Below are 15,807 nucleotides of genomic sequence, written 5' to 3'. Positions count from 1 at the left end.
CATGTAATGCTCTGAAGGAAAATGTAATGAAAATGATGTATAGATGGTACATGACCCCAGTTAAACTTGCCAAAATATACCATTCGTCTGACAATAAATGTTGGAAATGTAAGGAAAATGAAGGAACATTCTTTCATCTCTGGTGGACTTGCCCTAAAGTGAAGGCCTTCTGGGAAATGATATATAATGAGTTGAAAAAGGTACTTAAGTATACCTTCACTAAGAAACCAGAGGCCTTCCTTCTGGGTATTGTTGGCCAGAAGGTGCTAAAGAAGGATCGAACATTTTTTCTGTACGCAACAACGGCAGCAAGGATACTTATCGCTAAGAACTGGAAAACGCAAGATCTACCCACACTGGAAGAATGGCAGATGCAGCTGATGGACTATATGCAACTGGCCGAGATGACTGGCAGAATCCGAGACCTGGGAGAAGAGAGGATTGAGGAAGACTGGAAGAAATTTAAGATGTATTTACAAAAACATTGTAATTTGTTTGAATGTTAAGAAGGATGCTAGATTATAAATAATTGGCCACCACTAAATTAGATTTGAATTTGATTATAAGTGAGGTTAAAGGAAACACAAATCTTTTGGAGAATTGCTAGATTGTATTTAAATGAGTGGATACAAGATTGTAAACAAGTTGATAATTTGCTTGGAAAAACTTTTTAAAGATGTAAGTGGGAGCGGGAGACGTGAGGGAGTCCAAAGAAATGATGAAACCACGTTTTGATATAAGCAATGTTGTTTATTATTTGTGCATTTGTATCAAAAAACTTTAATAAATATTTATTTAAAAAAAAAAAATTATCTGCACCCTTCCTCCAAAAAGTTCAGGGCAACCAGCACGCAATGGCTTTCTGCCCCCATTTTATCTTCAAAACCAGCCTGTGGAGCAGAAGTAGCCAACATTATTGGATCTGCCAGATGTTGCGGGCTACAAGTCCCATGATCCCGGACAGCCGTGCTGGCTGAGGCTGATGGGAATTGTAGTCCCAAGTACCCTGACACCACTTTGGCTGCTCCTAGCTAAGCTAGGCTAAGCTAGATAAGGATAGTGACTGGCCTAAGGCCACTAAGTGAGTTTCAGGGCCAAATGCATGTTTCTGGTCATAATCCAGCATCCAAGCCAATCCACAATGCTACCTCAAGTATGATCCCGTGGCCAGTAGCCTAGTGGCAAGTTCAGAAATGCAGGGTCCCTTCACAAGTCAGCTGCACACCCTCACTGCCATGCCCCCTTTATGAGATTATATGACTTTTTAAGATTACTGTATAATCTTTTAATTATACAATAATAATAATTAGGGTTGCACTGCATTGATCAACACAGATCTGCCTGTGTTGCCTTTTCAGTTAGATCAATGATTTGCTCTGCACATACATGGGTAACTGATGGGGCGTGCTCAGATATCTTGCTTTGGAATGACTTGATGTGTTTTCCCTGAAGTTCCTCTGAAGATAACAGAGCTTGTGCGCCATGCTCTTTATTCGGAAGCACCTTGTTTTCAGTGTTCCTAAAGGCTTAGCTTTGGACCATGCACAACAACTCCTCGGTGATCTTCCCATGTGCTTTCTCCAGGGTGACCCTAGGTGTTGATCCTCAGACTTACCTTCTTTGACTGTGATTGGCAACCAAGGGCGAAAAGACTTCTCAGGGGCTAAAAAGCTCCCCTTTCATGAGACACTGGAGACAAGAGACCCTGCTGCAGACATAACAACACATATTAGAATCCCTGCAACCTCAGACGGCTACAAATAACCAAGACCCAGTGCGTTAGAATCAGTTTCTGCGTCTACACAAGACATTCTCCTTAGTCCATTTTATGCTGCAAAATATGACGGGATTTTAAATGCGTCCTCTAAACCACCTTTAAAAAAAAGGTTGGAGCGTCTGGTTCCGAAGTCCGCTTTCCCGTTAAGACTCTATTCAGTCTGGGGCTTTTGCCTCTCTTGACACAACGAATGAACACCAAGTGACAGCGTAAGATTAAAAACTCTTTATTTTACAATTTTATAAAGCAGCTTTACATGAAGCACAAAGTTGATCGGTTTACTTTTTAATATATATATATATATATATGTATATGTATATATAAACATAATAGGACCATTCCCACTGCAAAAAATCATGTCTTGCCCCATATAAAACTAACCTGTGCACATTGTGCTTAACCCACAAAGTCTGTACAGCTTTACAAAGGACTTGTTGCCCTCCAAAGGGCATCCTGTAAACAATTTATTGCATATTTAAACCCATGGTTCAAACCCCGCATGTAAAAAGGAAAGAAAAGAAAAGAAAAAGAAAAGAAAAGGGGGGGTCAGAAATACAATTGCAAGGTGGACAAAAAGCAGCAATTTTCAGTGGAAGCCTCAAAAGGACGGAAAGAAAAACTCGACACCAGTTGTGCTTGTGTGTCGCACAATAATGCAAAAGGGGGGGAAAGGGTCGCGTCTACTCGGGAACAAAAGGCATTGGCTTCGTTCTGTGAACTGCAGCACATTAGCCTCCATGTCCATGACATCTCTTGTCCCCTACCTTTTTAAAATAAAAAATAGAGAACTTGCAATACTAAACTTCGGTTTTGCCTCCTTGGAATTCCCTCATTGCTCATAGTTGGTCTCCAGACACAGCAACTTGGACACCCCCCCCCCTCACACCCCATGTAAAACGAGGAAAAAAATAGCCCAGGGGCCCAATGTAGATGTGGCACCTGCCAAGGAATGAAACTGGGAGTCTGCTGGGGCTCTTGTAATCCACTTCCCTGCTCTCCTGTGAACTTCCCACCCTGATGCACGCACACTTTTCCCTTTTGGGAGCTAACTATGGTGCAGTGTGTTGGATCGGCACCAAAACTAGCACATAATCTTGAATGAGTTTGCTGATCAGCTCCAAACTCTGGTTTGAAATAAATCTTTGCATGTTCAGAAGCCAAGCGGCTCATGGTTCTGAAAACGGAAATGAGGACCACTCTGCACTTGGAGGGGTTGGGGAGAGGTACACCTGGCCATGCTTAGATGCTCAGGAGGATTGGGTTGTATCCAACTGAGCGACAAGAGGAGACCTACTGAAAGCAGCAGGCATGAGTCACTTAAATTCACTGATTTTAACAGGTCTACTCTTGAGTATGACAGAGTTGGATACAACCCGCTTTGTCCATACTGGGCCAAAGAGAATGTACTAAAATAATCAAGATCCCTATTTCTCAGAAGCCAATTCCCAGTAAACACAGCCTACCTGAGATTCCGCTTCCCTGACCTCTATCACACCCACCATGAGCAGCTAGTGAAAGGGTCATGTGGAGAGCAGCTGGTTGCCAATCTGAGTGCCAACTAGAACAGCACTCATTTCCCAAATACCAGCTTGCTCCAGTTGCCAATCTCGGGCCAACGAATATGACAAGCCTACACAAATCTGGAAGCCCTGGGAGTGCCACAGTGAGTCGTAAGCACAGAACCACCAGCCAGCCACAAAGTATACTCATTTCCTATTGCAAGAGGAAGTTATGGCCGCATGGTCAAGGCACTAATGCTCCACCCAAACAGTACCCCGAAGGTGTCTGCTCTGGCTGCTCCAAATTTGGTTGGCCATGGTTTGAGTCGCACTCTCACATCCAGAAGCAATTGCTAGAGAGGAAGGTGGTCTTGGAATTAACCTACTTTGGTATCATTGCAACACAGACCAGCCCTTCCACAACTTGGTGCTCTCCAGAGGTTAGGGACTACAACTCCCATCAGCCCCGGCCAGCACAGCCATATGATGCTGAGGCTGTCTGTAGTCCAAAACATCTGGAGGCGACTGGTTTGGGGAGTGCAGTTCAATATGCTGGCTATCAGCACAGAAAGCAAGGCTCTCAAAGAGAACTGGAATTCTAAGGCTTCTCTCTTCTGGGACTTGAATTTACTCCCTCCCCATTTAACTTCTGACTCCTCAGATGCCCCTATTTTTCTCTTGGTGGTTTGCATATGCTCCAGTCCCACTCCCCCTCAGAAACACATACAGTCGGAAACAGCTGTACCCAAACTTTTGCTCTGGAAGAACCCGGGAGGCCTTCTAGAACTGCTTTTTACCAAGATCAGTGGAAGTGGAGGACAACCTATGTAGGAGCCCTGGCTCTTACAACTGTGTTGCCAGCACCTAGGAATTCAAATGTTCTTCTAATGTACCAAAACAAAAAAAAAATTCCTTCCAGTAGCACCTTAAAGACCAACTAAGCACACGAAAGCTCATACCAAGAACTAACTTAGTTGGTCTTTAAGGTGCTACTGGAAGGAATTTTTTTTGTTTTGACTATGGCAGACCAACACGGCTACCTATCTGTAACTTCTAATGTACCAACAGACCAGCGTGCCTCAGGGCAAGCTTCACCAACCTGGTGCCATGCAGATTTTTTTTTTGGGGGGGGGGGAAGTTATAGCCCAGAACATCTGAGAGTACCACCGCCCACATCTTTCCCCAGTAAAGTGATAGTGCAGGCTTCCATGCTTCTGTATACACTGCAAGGCAAGCAAAGAAAAATGGCCAAGCTGAAACGCCTGGTTTCCTTGAAACGCACAATTGTGGCATTTAAATATCTAAGCGCGGCATTAGGAACAGAGGGGCAAGCTGCCAATGACACGGGATTCTGGGCAAGTTGAGGCAGCCTGCCAAAGCATCTACCAGCGGCAATTGTGCCTACTGAAATGAAAAGCCACAGCAGGGTTGGTAAGTCATGGCCCCTCTGGATTCAGGTGTAGCCAACATGGTGCCCTCTGAGTGTTGTAGGGACTCTGACTCCCATCATCACTGGCCATTGGGCCATGCTGGCTGGGGCTGATGGGAACTGGAGTCCAATAATGGCTACTTCTGGTCTGGATTAGACCTCCCTAATCTGCAGTGTCCCCTGCTTGGATTTCTCCAACTACCAACTTCTCAGCAACTGGAAACCGGGAGTGTGGTTTGCCAAAGGCAGGGTATACCACACAGCACAAGACATTTGCGAGAGACCTAGTTTCTAAGCCTGGGAAGGGGATTTCCAAGCCAGAATCGAGCCACCACCTCATTAGCGCTCTTCCTGAGCCTTAATGGAAGCTGCACTGAACAAGCTTGGAAGATACAGTAGTATTGGAAAGAGAGGGCTGGTCCATGGAGAAAAAGGCATCTATCCCCATCTCTCTCAAGTGCAGCTTCCCAGCAGACTGTGCCCCTGGCCAGTTTTTACAATGGTGAAAAAATGCCAAATGAATATCCGTGATCCCAATGAAAAAAATTTGAATTTTTCGAAACAAGTGCTGTTGACCATGGTGCCGGCAGAAGTGGAATGACTTACAGACAGACAAATATAAATACATACTCATTTCACTTCCCCAAAACAAAAAACAAAAACATTAAAAAACAACAACCTCCCCTCCCACCACCAGTAGCAGTTTCAAGAGCAAGTTGCTGCAGAAAAACTTCCAGAGTGTTCAAACATAATGCCACTTAAAAAAGATTATTTCCAGCCCCCTCACCCACATGAACTGTACCTGGTTTCAACAGTACCCTAGACTAGTTTTCTTCAGCTTGGTGCCCTCCAGATGTTTTGGGGGACAACTTCCAGCCAGCACAAACAGTGCTGGGGGATGGTGGGGGTGCACCCCAAACACCAGAAGGACAGGGCCTGAGTCCCCCCCCCCCGGGACAGAATGGCTTACATGGAAAGGAAACCCTGTAAAAACCAGATGTGGGAGCCTTCGGCCACCCAGATGTTGCTGAACGACAGCTTCCGTTGTCTCTGAGCCGCTGGCCATGCTTGCTGCGGCTGATGGGAGCTGTAGTTCGGCAGCACCCAGAGGGTCAAAGGCTCCCCACACCTGCTGTAAATGATCAGGAGGGAAAGAGCCTCCCGCTCTCACCAGAAGTTTTGTGCTGACAGCTGGTCGTGCTTGTAATGGTCAGATGCTTACAGAACAGAGTAAGAAAAACACACATTCGAACTTGCCCACTGGGAGGTCCCTGTGCAAGGAAATGGGAGTGGTACTGAGGCACAGATATCCCCTGTACCAGCTCTCCCGAGTAGCCACGGAGTTTTCACAGAAATTCCCCAGGGAATCCTCACCACTAATAGTGTGTTGTTGTTTTTTTAATCCCATTTGTACATCTTTAAAGAAACTGGACATTTGAAGTATTTCGCAATATACAGAATTTCAACACAAACAGCTCTGAAATTTCCCACCAAAGGGAAATATATGTAGAATGAAAGACGTCACCCACTCTCTGGGATAAGAGTTAAGAGAGATTTCTGGCATGGCACACTGTTTTCCACTCCACCCCCAAGTGAAAATTCCATTTCTGCACCCATCCATTAAAAAAAAAAAGAAAAAGAAAAAAAGAGAGAGGCCATATTCTACTTTTTTCTGACCAATACTGGGCTATAAAAAACATTTTAGCTTTTGTGATTTCCCGCCACCCGCCAGAAAACATTTTCTATTATGCACAAGTACCATAATGGATCGCTGTGGAAAAGTAAACAAGTTCGCTAAACTTTGTCCTTTGATCAGATGCCTACTTTGTAATTTTACCTCCCCACTCTATAAAGGATTCATCCGCTGGAATGCAATCGTTTAAAAAAGATGAGTTTTAAGGATCACTTCTTTGAAAATAGAGTCTGTTCAAAAAAACAAAACACAAGTACGCACGCACGCAGGCACACACGCACACAGAGGGTTTGGGCACCACCTTCACTCTGCTTCAAAGATGGCGGTTGCCAAACACCGCAGACAGGGGGAAACTCCATTTTGGTTGTGAGCTGGGCTCAATTGTGCTTCGCCCTGCCTCCTCGCAGGTAGCTCTTCCACCTCTTGACGAACTCTTTGAACAGGGGCGTCTCGTCGATGGTGCTAAGGAGCTGGAGCTGGTTGATGTGGGTGGTGTGATAGTCCCACCGGGCCAAGTTCGGGGCTGTCCCCAGCATGAAATGGCGGAGGTCATAGATGGTCCCTGAGCCCGTGTCGTAGAGAGGGAGCATGGCCTTGAGGGACTCCATGCCCCGCTCGTACAGGAGCTTGGCCTCCTTCCCCAGCTTCTCTCCCGCTGTCTCCTTCAAGTCGTACAGCCCAATGAGGGAATACATGAACCCGTTCAGGACAAAGGAGCTAGGCGACGTGGGGTACTCCTCGTACCAGTCGTGCTTGTTCATGAAGACGGCCTTCACGCCACGCTGCTCTGAGGAGAGCTTGTAAGGCGCCGTGGCCCGCAGAGCCGCACTGAGGAACGTGTGGTCTTTCGTCAAGAGGTAGGCCCGAACCAAGGTGGAAATGGCCTGGCCCTGCGCCATGGCAGAGTACCACCCGGGGTCCAGGGACTTGAAGCCTTCCCCCAGCTTCCGGGTCACCATGATCGGCCAACCACCCTTCTCATCCTGGTTCCTCACCAGCCAGTCGCTAGCGGCGAAAAAGGCCGCCATGTGGGCCGTGGTCGAGATGGTGACGTTGTCGATGAAGCCGTGTCCTTTCACCACCAAGCGGACCACCCTCTTGGGCATGATCTTAGTCTGCTTGACGGCCTTCGTGTTGGAGAGGCCGACCCCCTTCCTCAGGTCGGTCACAAGGTCTCGGGTGACCGTGCTCCAGCTAGTCCTGGGCCCGATGCCATAGTAAATGTCTCTATCCTTGAAAGCTATCAACTGGGTGTTGGAGACATAGTGCACGCGGAACAGCTGGTTCTTCTCTGTGGTCTCCAGGACCACCGAGATGCTCCCGTTGGTGATGAACTTGAGGTCGAAGGAAATAATGAAGTCCCTCGTGTTCCCCAGCTGCAGAGAGGCACCCTCGGAGTTTTCTGACGGGGAATAAAAAGGGTAAGGGGTTGGTTACGGAACAAAACTACAACACGGGACGGATCTTTCTTTTGCCATGAGTATTGACAGATAGGCATCAAGAAAGCAGCTTGCCTGCCACAATGCCTGTTCTCATGCACTGCCAAGGACATTCAAATCAATAGCATGAAATTAGCATTTCAACTTTGATTCTGTTCATTATTAATTAGTTACAAATGCAAGTATGGGCACCCTGGAGCAAGCCAGAGCTGTCCAGTTCAAGGTCCTGTTCCCCACAACGGCCAGTTAGATGTTTCTGGCGAATAAGAACATAAGAAGAGCCAGTGGCCCATCGAGTCCAGCTTGGTTGCTGGGCTGGATCAAAGCCCCCCCCCCCCAAGTCCAGCATCCTGCTCCCACACTGGCCTTTGAGGATCCCAAGGATTACTCCGCGGCTGATGAAGTGGGAGAGGAGCACACCTTAGAGATCCAGCCTTCCTGGATGCTCCACTGACTACAAAGGGAAAGGAGACTTTTACTGCTTTCGCCTTAGAGACCCCAGCCTAAGGCGCTGACTAAAATTACTTCGTTGCCTTTTAAAGTAATGGACTCATTAATTCTAATGGCTATTGATTAGTTGGGGGAAATACATTATGCCCCTATTAATGAGGCTGTCTTCATACAAAGCAAACCGGGGGGGGGGGGGAGAAAGAGAAGAAATGTTGCATATAATCATTAATTTTCTGGGTGTGGGGGAAAGAGAAGAAATGCTGCATATAATCAATAATTTTCTGGGCGGGTGGGGGGAATGTTTCCCCCGCACACACCTTTCAGCATGAAAAGAAATGGAATGAAGGAGAAGTGAATGTGTGTGTTTATATAAAGCCACACCCTATGTCATGGGAATGTGAGAAAAGCCCTGCAGGATCCGGCCAGACCTACCGTCTCCCTTTGAACTGACCCACCTGGGACAACAAATTGCTTGACATTTCTGAACCTGGACTTGTCCAGCACCGTCGTGACAGAGCTGCCTTTGGGTACCGTCCAGTCTGCAGTGTGGCTGTTTTGGTCCTTCTCCTCGGCCGTCTCATACACCTCCACGTGAGGAGGCTTCTCGGTCAGGTTCTTGCTGTAGTGGCTGAGCCCATATTGGGCAATCTGGATGGGGTAGAAGTAGCCCTGCGGCCCCCACTGCGTCGAGAGTGGCACGCCTGTGACACAGGGGCAGAAGACACAGCATAGGAATGTGAGCACAGCAGAAGAGCCCTGTGGGGTCAGACTAACCCCGTGGCTCACAATGTTTTTTGGGCCACCGCCCCCTTGGCTCCATAAACTCATCCCCAGTAGGGCCAGCGATATCTGGGCTCAACACTGATATATCAGCAGCTAAATACCATGCTATGCTGGTCTATCACCATGTTCTGGAATGTATCTCAGCTGCTTCTTCCTCCGTTCGCCTGCCCCTTTGGCTGTCTGCAGGCAATTTGAGCTGGGAATACATCACGATCTGAACGCCATACTGGTTTCAGACAATTTACCAATATATTGTCCAGCTCTATGCCCCAGTGTCCCTCACCCTACCAAAAGCTTAATTCAGAGCAGTGGTTTCCACGATCCACAAATGAATATAGAACTGTATCTAAGAATTGCACACTTCTGTACAAACTTTCCTGGGAATAAGCCCCATTGAAGACTACCAAGTAAAAACATGTGGGATTATGTTGATCCTGCAGTTTAGTCCTGCCTCCATTTATTTCCCCTCTATCAAAGTGGATCCCAATTTTCTCAGGCCACCTGGTTCCAGAAACTCATCTCTTGTGCCCCCCTACCCTACTCTATAAAAAGCATTACTCAGAATAGAGGTCTGCACAACCCACAATTAATTGCACATTTATTCATAATCCAATTAAAACCATTTAGTTTAATTAATCCAACAAAGCTGATGAACTGGATCCAATGATACCAGATTTTCACATTTTGTTGACAATCACACCTCCAGTGAGCGCATGCGCATGCGCACACACACGCACACCATCACCCCCTTGCCTCTGAGCAGCCCCCTAGAGAATCCCACCACCACCTCCTGGAGGGTACCACCCACTTTGGAAACCACTAGACTAACCCTTTACACTCCAGGGGCCGCCAATATTTTTAGGGCTATGACACATTTGCCAATGGAACCAGCTACTGTTGGCATCGCATGCCTTTCAGATGCCCTGGACAACATCTCCCATCAGCCCCAGCAAACACAGTCATATGATGCTGAGGCTGATGGGACTACATCCATGCTTCCCCGGGGCTGATGGGAGTTGTAGTTCCAGAGGGTATAAGGTTGGGGAAGGAGCAGTTCAGGAGAGCCATGAACACAGCCTTTTTCATACCTGGCTACCTAGATGCTTAAAAGTTTAATATTGAGAGTCTCTTCGGAGGAATAGCCTTGAATCCCACCACAACCAATGTCTATTTGAAAGCCAGTGTGTACTGGAGTAGAGTCCTGGAATAGGACCTGGGAAACCAGGGATCAGATCCCCACACAGCCATAAAGCTCACTGGATAACCTTGGCCAGGCACTCAATCTCAGCTGAACCCACCTCACAGGGTTGTTGTGAGGGTAAAATGGGGAGGAAGAAAATTATGTACAGCGCTGTGAGCTCCTTCGAGGAAAAGTGGGATATAAATGCGAAAAATTAATAAAATAAAGTCCGGTGGGAAGAATCCTGCCCAGCTTGCTTAATAAAATAGCAAGTAAGTGCCAATTAATCTGGAACCCAAAACAGGCCAACTCAGGAGTCAAACCCACTCCACTCAGTGGGGCTTGCACTTTTAGTCTGACTCTGACAACTGATCTTAAAGTAATTTTCCCTTCTGTCGCCACTAGTTCATCCAGCGTAGTATTGTCTACACTGACCAACAGCACTCCAGGATTTCAGGTGAGAGGCTCTCCCCAGCCCCACCTGGAGATGCTGCCAGGGACTGAACCTGGGACCTCCAGAGCAGGTGGTCTACCGCAGAGTTACGAAGGCCTTTCCCCTCGAGGCAGATCTAGTGTCACCCACTGTCAGCTCCACCAGCTGGACCCTCTTGCAGACTTAGGCCTAACAATGGCTTCTCCCCTTAACACAGCAGCGTCTAGCTCGGAGAGCGGTTATGCCTCAAACCGAGCGTGACAGAAAGATTACCGAAACAAAATTAAAGAAAATGCATTTCCACGTATCATCCGCACTTCATAATGCCGATAAGTGTCTGTGATAGTCACTTGATGGATGTGTTTGCCTGAAGGGCAAAAGCGCCAGGGGAACTATTTAAAGAGCGCTATGTAATATCTCAAATGCTAAAAGATGCTTTGCTTATTAATGAAGAGGGGTCTGTGCGAGTGGCGCAGGCCTCGGGATCCGGGAGAGAGGAACCAGCCCTACGCCTGCTATAAAAGCTTCGCCTGCAGCTGTTAATTTAGAAAGATGACATGATTAAATTCTCCAGGTCACAGGACACCAGACAACACAATGACATTGTGGGAATGAGACAGGAGGAAACCTAAAATGAACTCCTTCACTGCCTTGCAATCTACTTGACAGGAGAGGCTCTCCGCTGAAGAAGTCATCCCACCAGACTAGGCTTGCAAGTAGTCGCCTGGGGTGAATAAGAAATCTCCTGCAGGCAACCAGGCCAGGAATATATTTTTTTTTAGAAATGGTTGCTCTTTAGTTATATACGGCTATAAACATTAATATTGATAATAAAAAAAACTATATACTACTTAATTGCCAAGCTGGCTTCTAAGAGGTTTCCAGTGTAAAATCCTATCTATTAAGCTATACAGTGGTACCTCAGGTTACATACGCTTCAGGTTACAGACTCCGCTAACCCAGAAATAGTACCTCGGGTTAAGAACTTTGCTTCAGGATGAGAACAGAAATGGTGCTCCGGCGGCGCGGCGGCAGCAGGAGGCCCCATTAGCTAGAGTGGTGTTTCAGGTTAAGAATGGACCTCCGTAACGAATTAAGTACTTAACCTGAGGTACCACTGTACACTTAATGAGATATAAGAGGCACACCCTATCTCTAATTTCCGGGGGGGGGGGGAATTGAAAACCTTTTGATTCAACAAGCTTTTTAAGATCAGGTGTTCATTCTGTGTAGTTTTTAAACCTGTTTCCATTATCATTTTATGATACTGGTAAGAACCCTAGCTTAGCGATAGGAGCATCTGCTTTGCCTGAAGAAAACCCCATGTTCAGTTCTTGATGGCATTTCCAAGTAGGGTGGAAAGAGAACCCTTAAACCCTGGAGAGCTGCTGCCAGTCAGTGTAGGCCGTACTGAGCTAAATGCACCAATGGTCTGGGCTCAGTATAAGGCAGCTTCCCAGGTCCCTAAGATATGTCTGCGAATTGCCTTGAGACATGTAAGCAAAAGGAGATTCATAATAATAAGCAGGACAGATAACAGGCTACATTGAAAAGGACATTCCCCCCAAAGGCAACAGATTTGGAAAATGATTTAAAATAGTTTACTAAAATGCAAGATAGGCTTTATCGTCTAGGAATGTTTGTAGGTAATAGGAAAGATAGATATTATCTGTTTTGTTTGCTTGTTTTCAGAAAAGCAACCCGAAAGCATACAAACAGAATCATATGGATTCGGTGGGCAAGTTGAATCATGTCCTGAAAAGTCAGGTTCTACTACTCACAGATATGTAGTAACTGTGGAGTAACTGTGGAGTATCTCCCATAAGCCCCAGCCAGCAGAGCCAATCATCAAGAATGATGGAAATTGCAGTCTAACAACAGTATCTATAGGGTCACAAGCTCCCCTTCCTCCCCTGCAAAGAAGAGCAACGAAAGACCCACCTTCGACACCACTGATGCACTTCACTCTGTCCCGGACCTCCACATTGTAACCCTCGAAAGACATGAAGACGCCATCCGGGTGGTAAGGCGCCCTCTGCGCGTACACTTTGGAGTAGCTGTGGGAGAACTCGAACCTGTCGTACCCATCGTACTGGGCGACCTTCCCGTAGACCTCAAAGTACTTCTCCACCCAGGAGAAGGGCAGGAAGACCTCGTTGCCTTCTCTCCTGCCTTTGATGGTGTGCTCATCGTTGATCAGGCAGTCAATCTCCTCGTATTTCAGCCCCAGCGCCTTGTTCCCGTGGAAGCCCCCGACCACAGGGGGCGCCTTCTGCTGCTCTTGTGGGGAGGCCTCTTCGCTCTGCTGCTGCTGCTGCTTGGCCGGGCCGTTCACATCCTTGTTGCTCTCCGAAGCGGCCACTCGCTTCTCCAGTCCGTCCGCTCGGAAGGCACTGCTAGGGCTACGCAGGAAGGGTGGGGCTGCCCTGTTGCTGGAGCATCTATTCCACAGCAGGACCGTGACCAGGGTGAACAGAACGCAGATGACGATCAAAGTCTTATAGTTGACCCGGGTCGCCAAGCAGCGCATATTCACACCATACCTGAAACAAACAAAGAAGGGCCAGAGGTTTCATTCTGATAGGCTTGCCATACGTCAGGAAAACTCCTGACATGTCCTGGTTTTGGGGTTTAAAAATGGCATCTGGGGCAAAATGTCAGGGAAAACCCGGATGTATTGCAACATGATGGGAAAAGCAGCGGAAATAGCTTAAAACCTACAATTTTGGGGGTAGGTTCCCCCCCAAAAAAACTCAACAATTTTGGTGTTTTTAACAACTTTGCGAGTGTCCGGAATTTTACTTTTTGAAATATGGCAACCCTACATTCGGAGGACTTGCCAGCGGGGATCTGGACACCTCCCTGATATTTGGGGAGGACAAAGGGGAGCCACAGCCAGCACATATAAGGTCACTTACTTTGAACGTTTTGAAGGAGAGGAACAACAAAGGCACAGTGCATAGTTAAAACTATGGAACTCGCTCCTCCATAGATTCATAGAATCATAGAGTTGGAAGGGACCCTGCGGATCATCTAGTCCAACCCCAATATGCAGCTGTCCCATATGGGGATTGAACCCACAACCTTGGCGTTAGGAGCACCATGCTGTAACCAACAGAGCTACCACATAGCGTTCCTGCTGGAGACAGGGATGGCCACCCACTCGGATGGCTGTAATAAAGGAAAAGGCAAATTCATGGAGGAGAAGAGGCCTATCAGCAACTGCTAACCATGATGTCCTACCTCCACAGCCAAAGGTAGCGAAACTTCTGAATACCAGTTGCTGGAAACAACTCAAGTCCTGCTTGCAGGTTTTCCATGGACCTCTGAGTGGCCACTGTGAGAGCAGGATGTTGGACTAGATGGGCTCTTGGCCTGATCTAACAGGGCAGTTATTATGTTCCTAACAGGAAATTCATTAGGGAAGCTTAGCTAGGAAAGAGGCAGCCTGCTGCTACTCAACTTCCCTTGCAAATGCATGAGAGGGATAAGAGAGAGAGAGAGAGAGAGAGAGAGAGAGAGAGAGAGAGAGAGAGATGCCAGTTTTCTGCACAAGTAGTCCATGAAGCCTAGAACCTGACCCTAAATTCAGTATTTATTTACTGCATTTATACCCCACTTTTCCTCCAAGGAGCACAAAGTGGTGTACATAGCTCCCCGCCCCCTTTTATCCTCACAACAACCCTGTGAGGTAGGTTAGGGCAAGAGTGAATGAATGGCCCACGGTCACCTAGTGAGCTTCATGGCCGAGTAGGGATTTGAACCCTGGTCTATCCCAGGTCCCAGTAGGAGACTCTTAAAGGCTACAGCACAGCTGGCTATTGGCGGAAGAGAAATGTGCAGATGTTCCATGGCTAACCAAGATGGCAGGTGCATCAAGGCAGAAAAGGTTCCTCAAGCACAGGGAATTTGAAAAGCACCGATACACACCGTAACCGGCTAGCATGCCCAGAAAAGCTCCCCCTCTTTGGCAAACGAGAAGGCTGCTTGGACAGAAACGCCATTGTCCTCAATGCCATTCCCGCAATGAAAATAGTTTCTTCAGCCTTGAGTTTCCGCAGTCATCTGGGCAGAGGGGTGGAACTTAGCGGCCTTGTGCTTTTGCCAATTCACACCAAGGGTGCTGGGCAGGTCAAGAGGGACTCTTGTGCTGGTGGCCTTGAATTGGGAAAGGAATCAAAGCCCCTTTGGACGGAGCCCTGTTTGAGCTCTGCCGTGGCGACAACTACATCTCCCCACTTGACCCTTTATTTGGCCTGTCTCAGTGACTTAAATAGGTACTTAAGGTTCAATTGGACATCTTCAACTCAACACAAGCTATAAAATATGTACTTGGGACGCAACTTGGCAAGCTATTTTGGAAAGGGTGACGAAGGAGGTGTTGGAAGAAAATGCACTGCTTCAGGCAAGCTAACCATTGCATAATTTGCTGTGTGTGTGTGTGTGTGTGTGCATGCACACACACATGCCTGCCTCACAGCTGTCCTGGAAAGACCCAGAGTTGCTTCCATTCCTACACAGAGCAAGATGATATCCAGAGCACATAGAAGGGGCAAGATAAACTCTCATCAGAGGCTCTTGCGGAAAACTTCCAAGCTAAGGCTGGTCCACACATTGCTAAAGCACAGCAAGAAATACCTGACCCGTTTCAAACACACAGTGGCCCACTATGCTGGGATCTTGCTCACAACACTAACAGTGTGCCCTACACTTGCTTGCTAATCTGAGCTTTATCTATTACATTTATATCGCACCTAAGACCCCTGCCCTCTCCAAGCAGCTGATAGATTATTCTCCCTATTTTATGCTCACAACAACCCTGCGAGATAGGTAAGACTGAGATGCTTTGCTTGGCCCAAGGTCATAGCTTCATGGCTATGCAGAGATTTGAACCCTGGTCTTCCAGTTCCTAGTCCAACAAGGGCAGTGGTTCGCAAACGTTTTCAGGCCACTGCCCCCTTTGTTCCATAGTGCCCCTCCCTTCCCCCGTAAAAGACATTATTTATAATAGCAGTTCGCACAGCCCACTAAGGAAGACAGTAACAATCGGATTCAAAATAGTAACAGTTAATTGCACATTTATTCAAAACCCAATTAAAATTGCTTAGTATAATCAATTCAACA

General features: G+C 47.2%; 1 protein-coding gene across 4 annotated transcripts in view; it reads right to left on the bottom strand.

Annotated features, from left to right (window-relative positions):
- Positions 1–5,888: 5,888 nt before the first annotated feature.
- GLCE (glucuronic acid epimerase) overlaps positions 5,889–15,807 on the bottom strand; it is a 58,863-nt gene continuing 48,944 nt past the window's right edge. For all 4 annotated transcript variants that reach the window (XM_083713150.1, XM_083713151.1, XM_083713152.1 and 1 more), the window contains 3 exons: positions 12,625–13,226; positions 8,743–8,988; positions 5,889–7,800 (listed from right to left, as the gene is read on the bottom strand). In XM_083713150.1, coding sequence (XP_083569276.1) covers positions 6,776–7,800; positions 8,743–8,988; positions 12,625–13,213 — 1,860 coding nt within the window. In that variant the 5' untranslated portion in view covers positions 13,214–13,226 and the 3' untranslated portion in view covers positions 5,889–6,775. The remainder of the gene's footprint in view (positions 7,801–8,742; positions 8,989–12,624; positions 13,227–15,807) is intronic.

The sequence above is a fragment of the Podarcis gaigeae genome (genome assembly GCF_964106915.1).
Source record: "Podarcis gaigeae genome assembly, chromosome: 14".
In the NCBI taxonomy this organism is placed as follows: domain Eukaryota; kingdom Metazoa; phylum Chordata; class Lepidosauria; order Squamata; family Lacertidae; genus Podarcis; species Podarcis gaigeae.
This window is presented reverse-complemented; position numbering and strand designations above follow the sequence as displayed.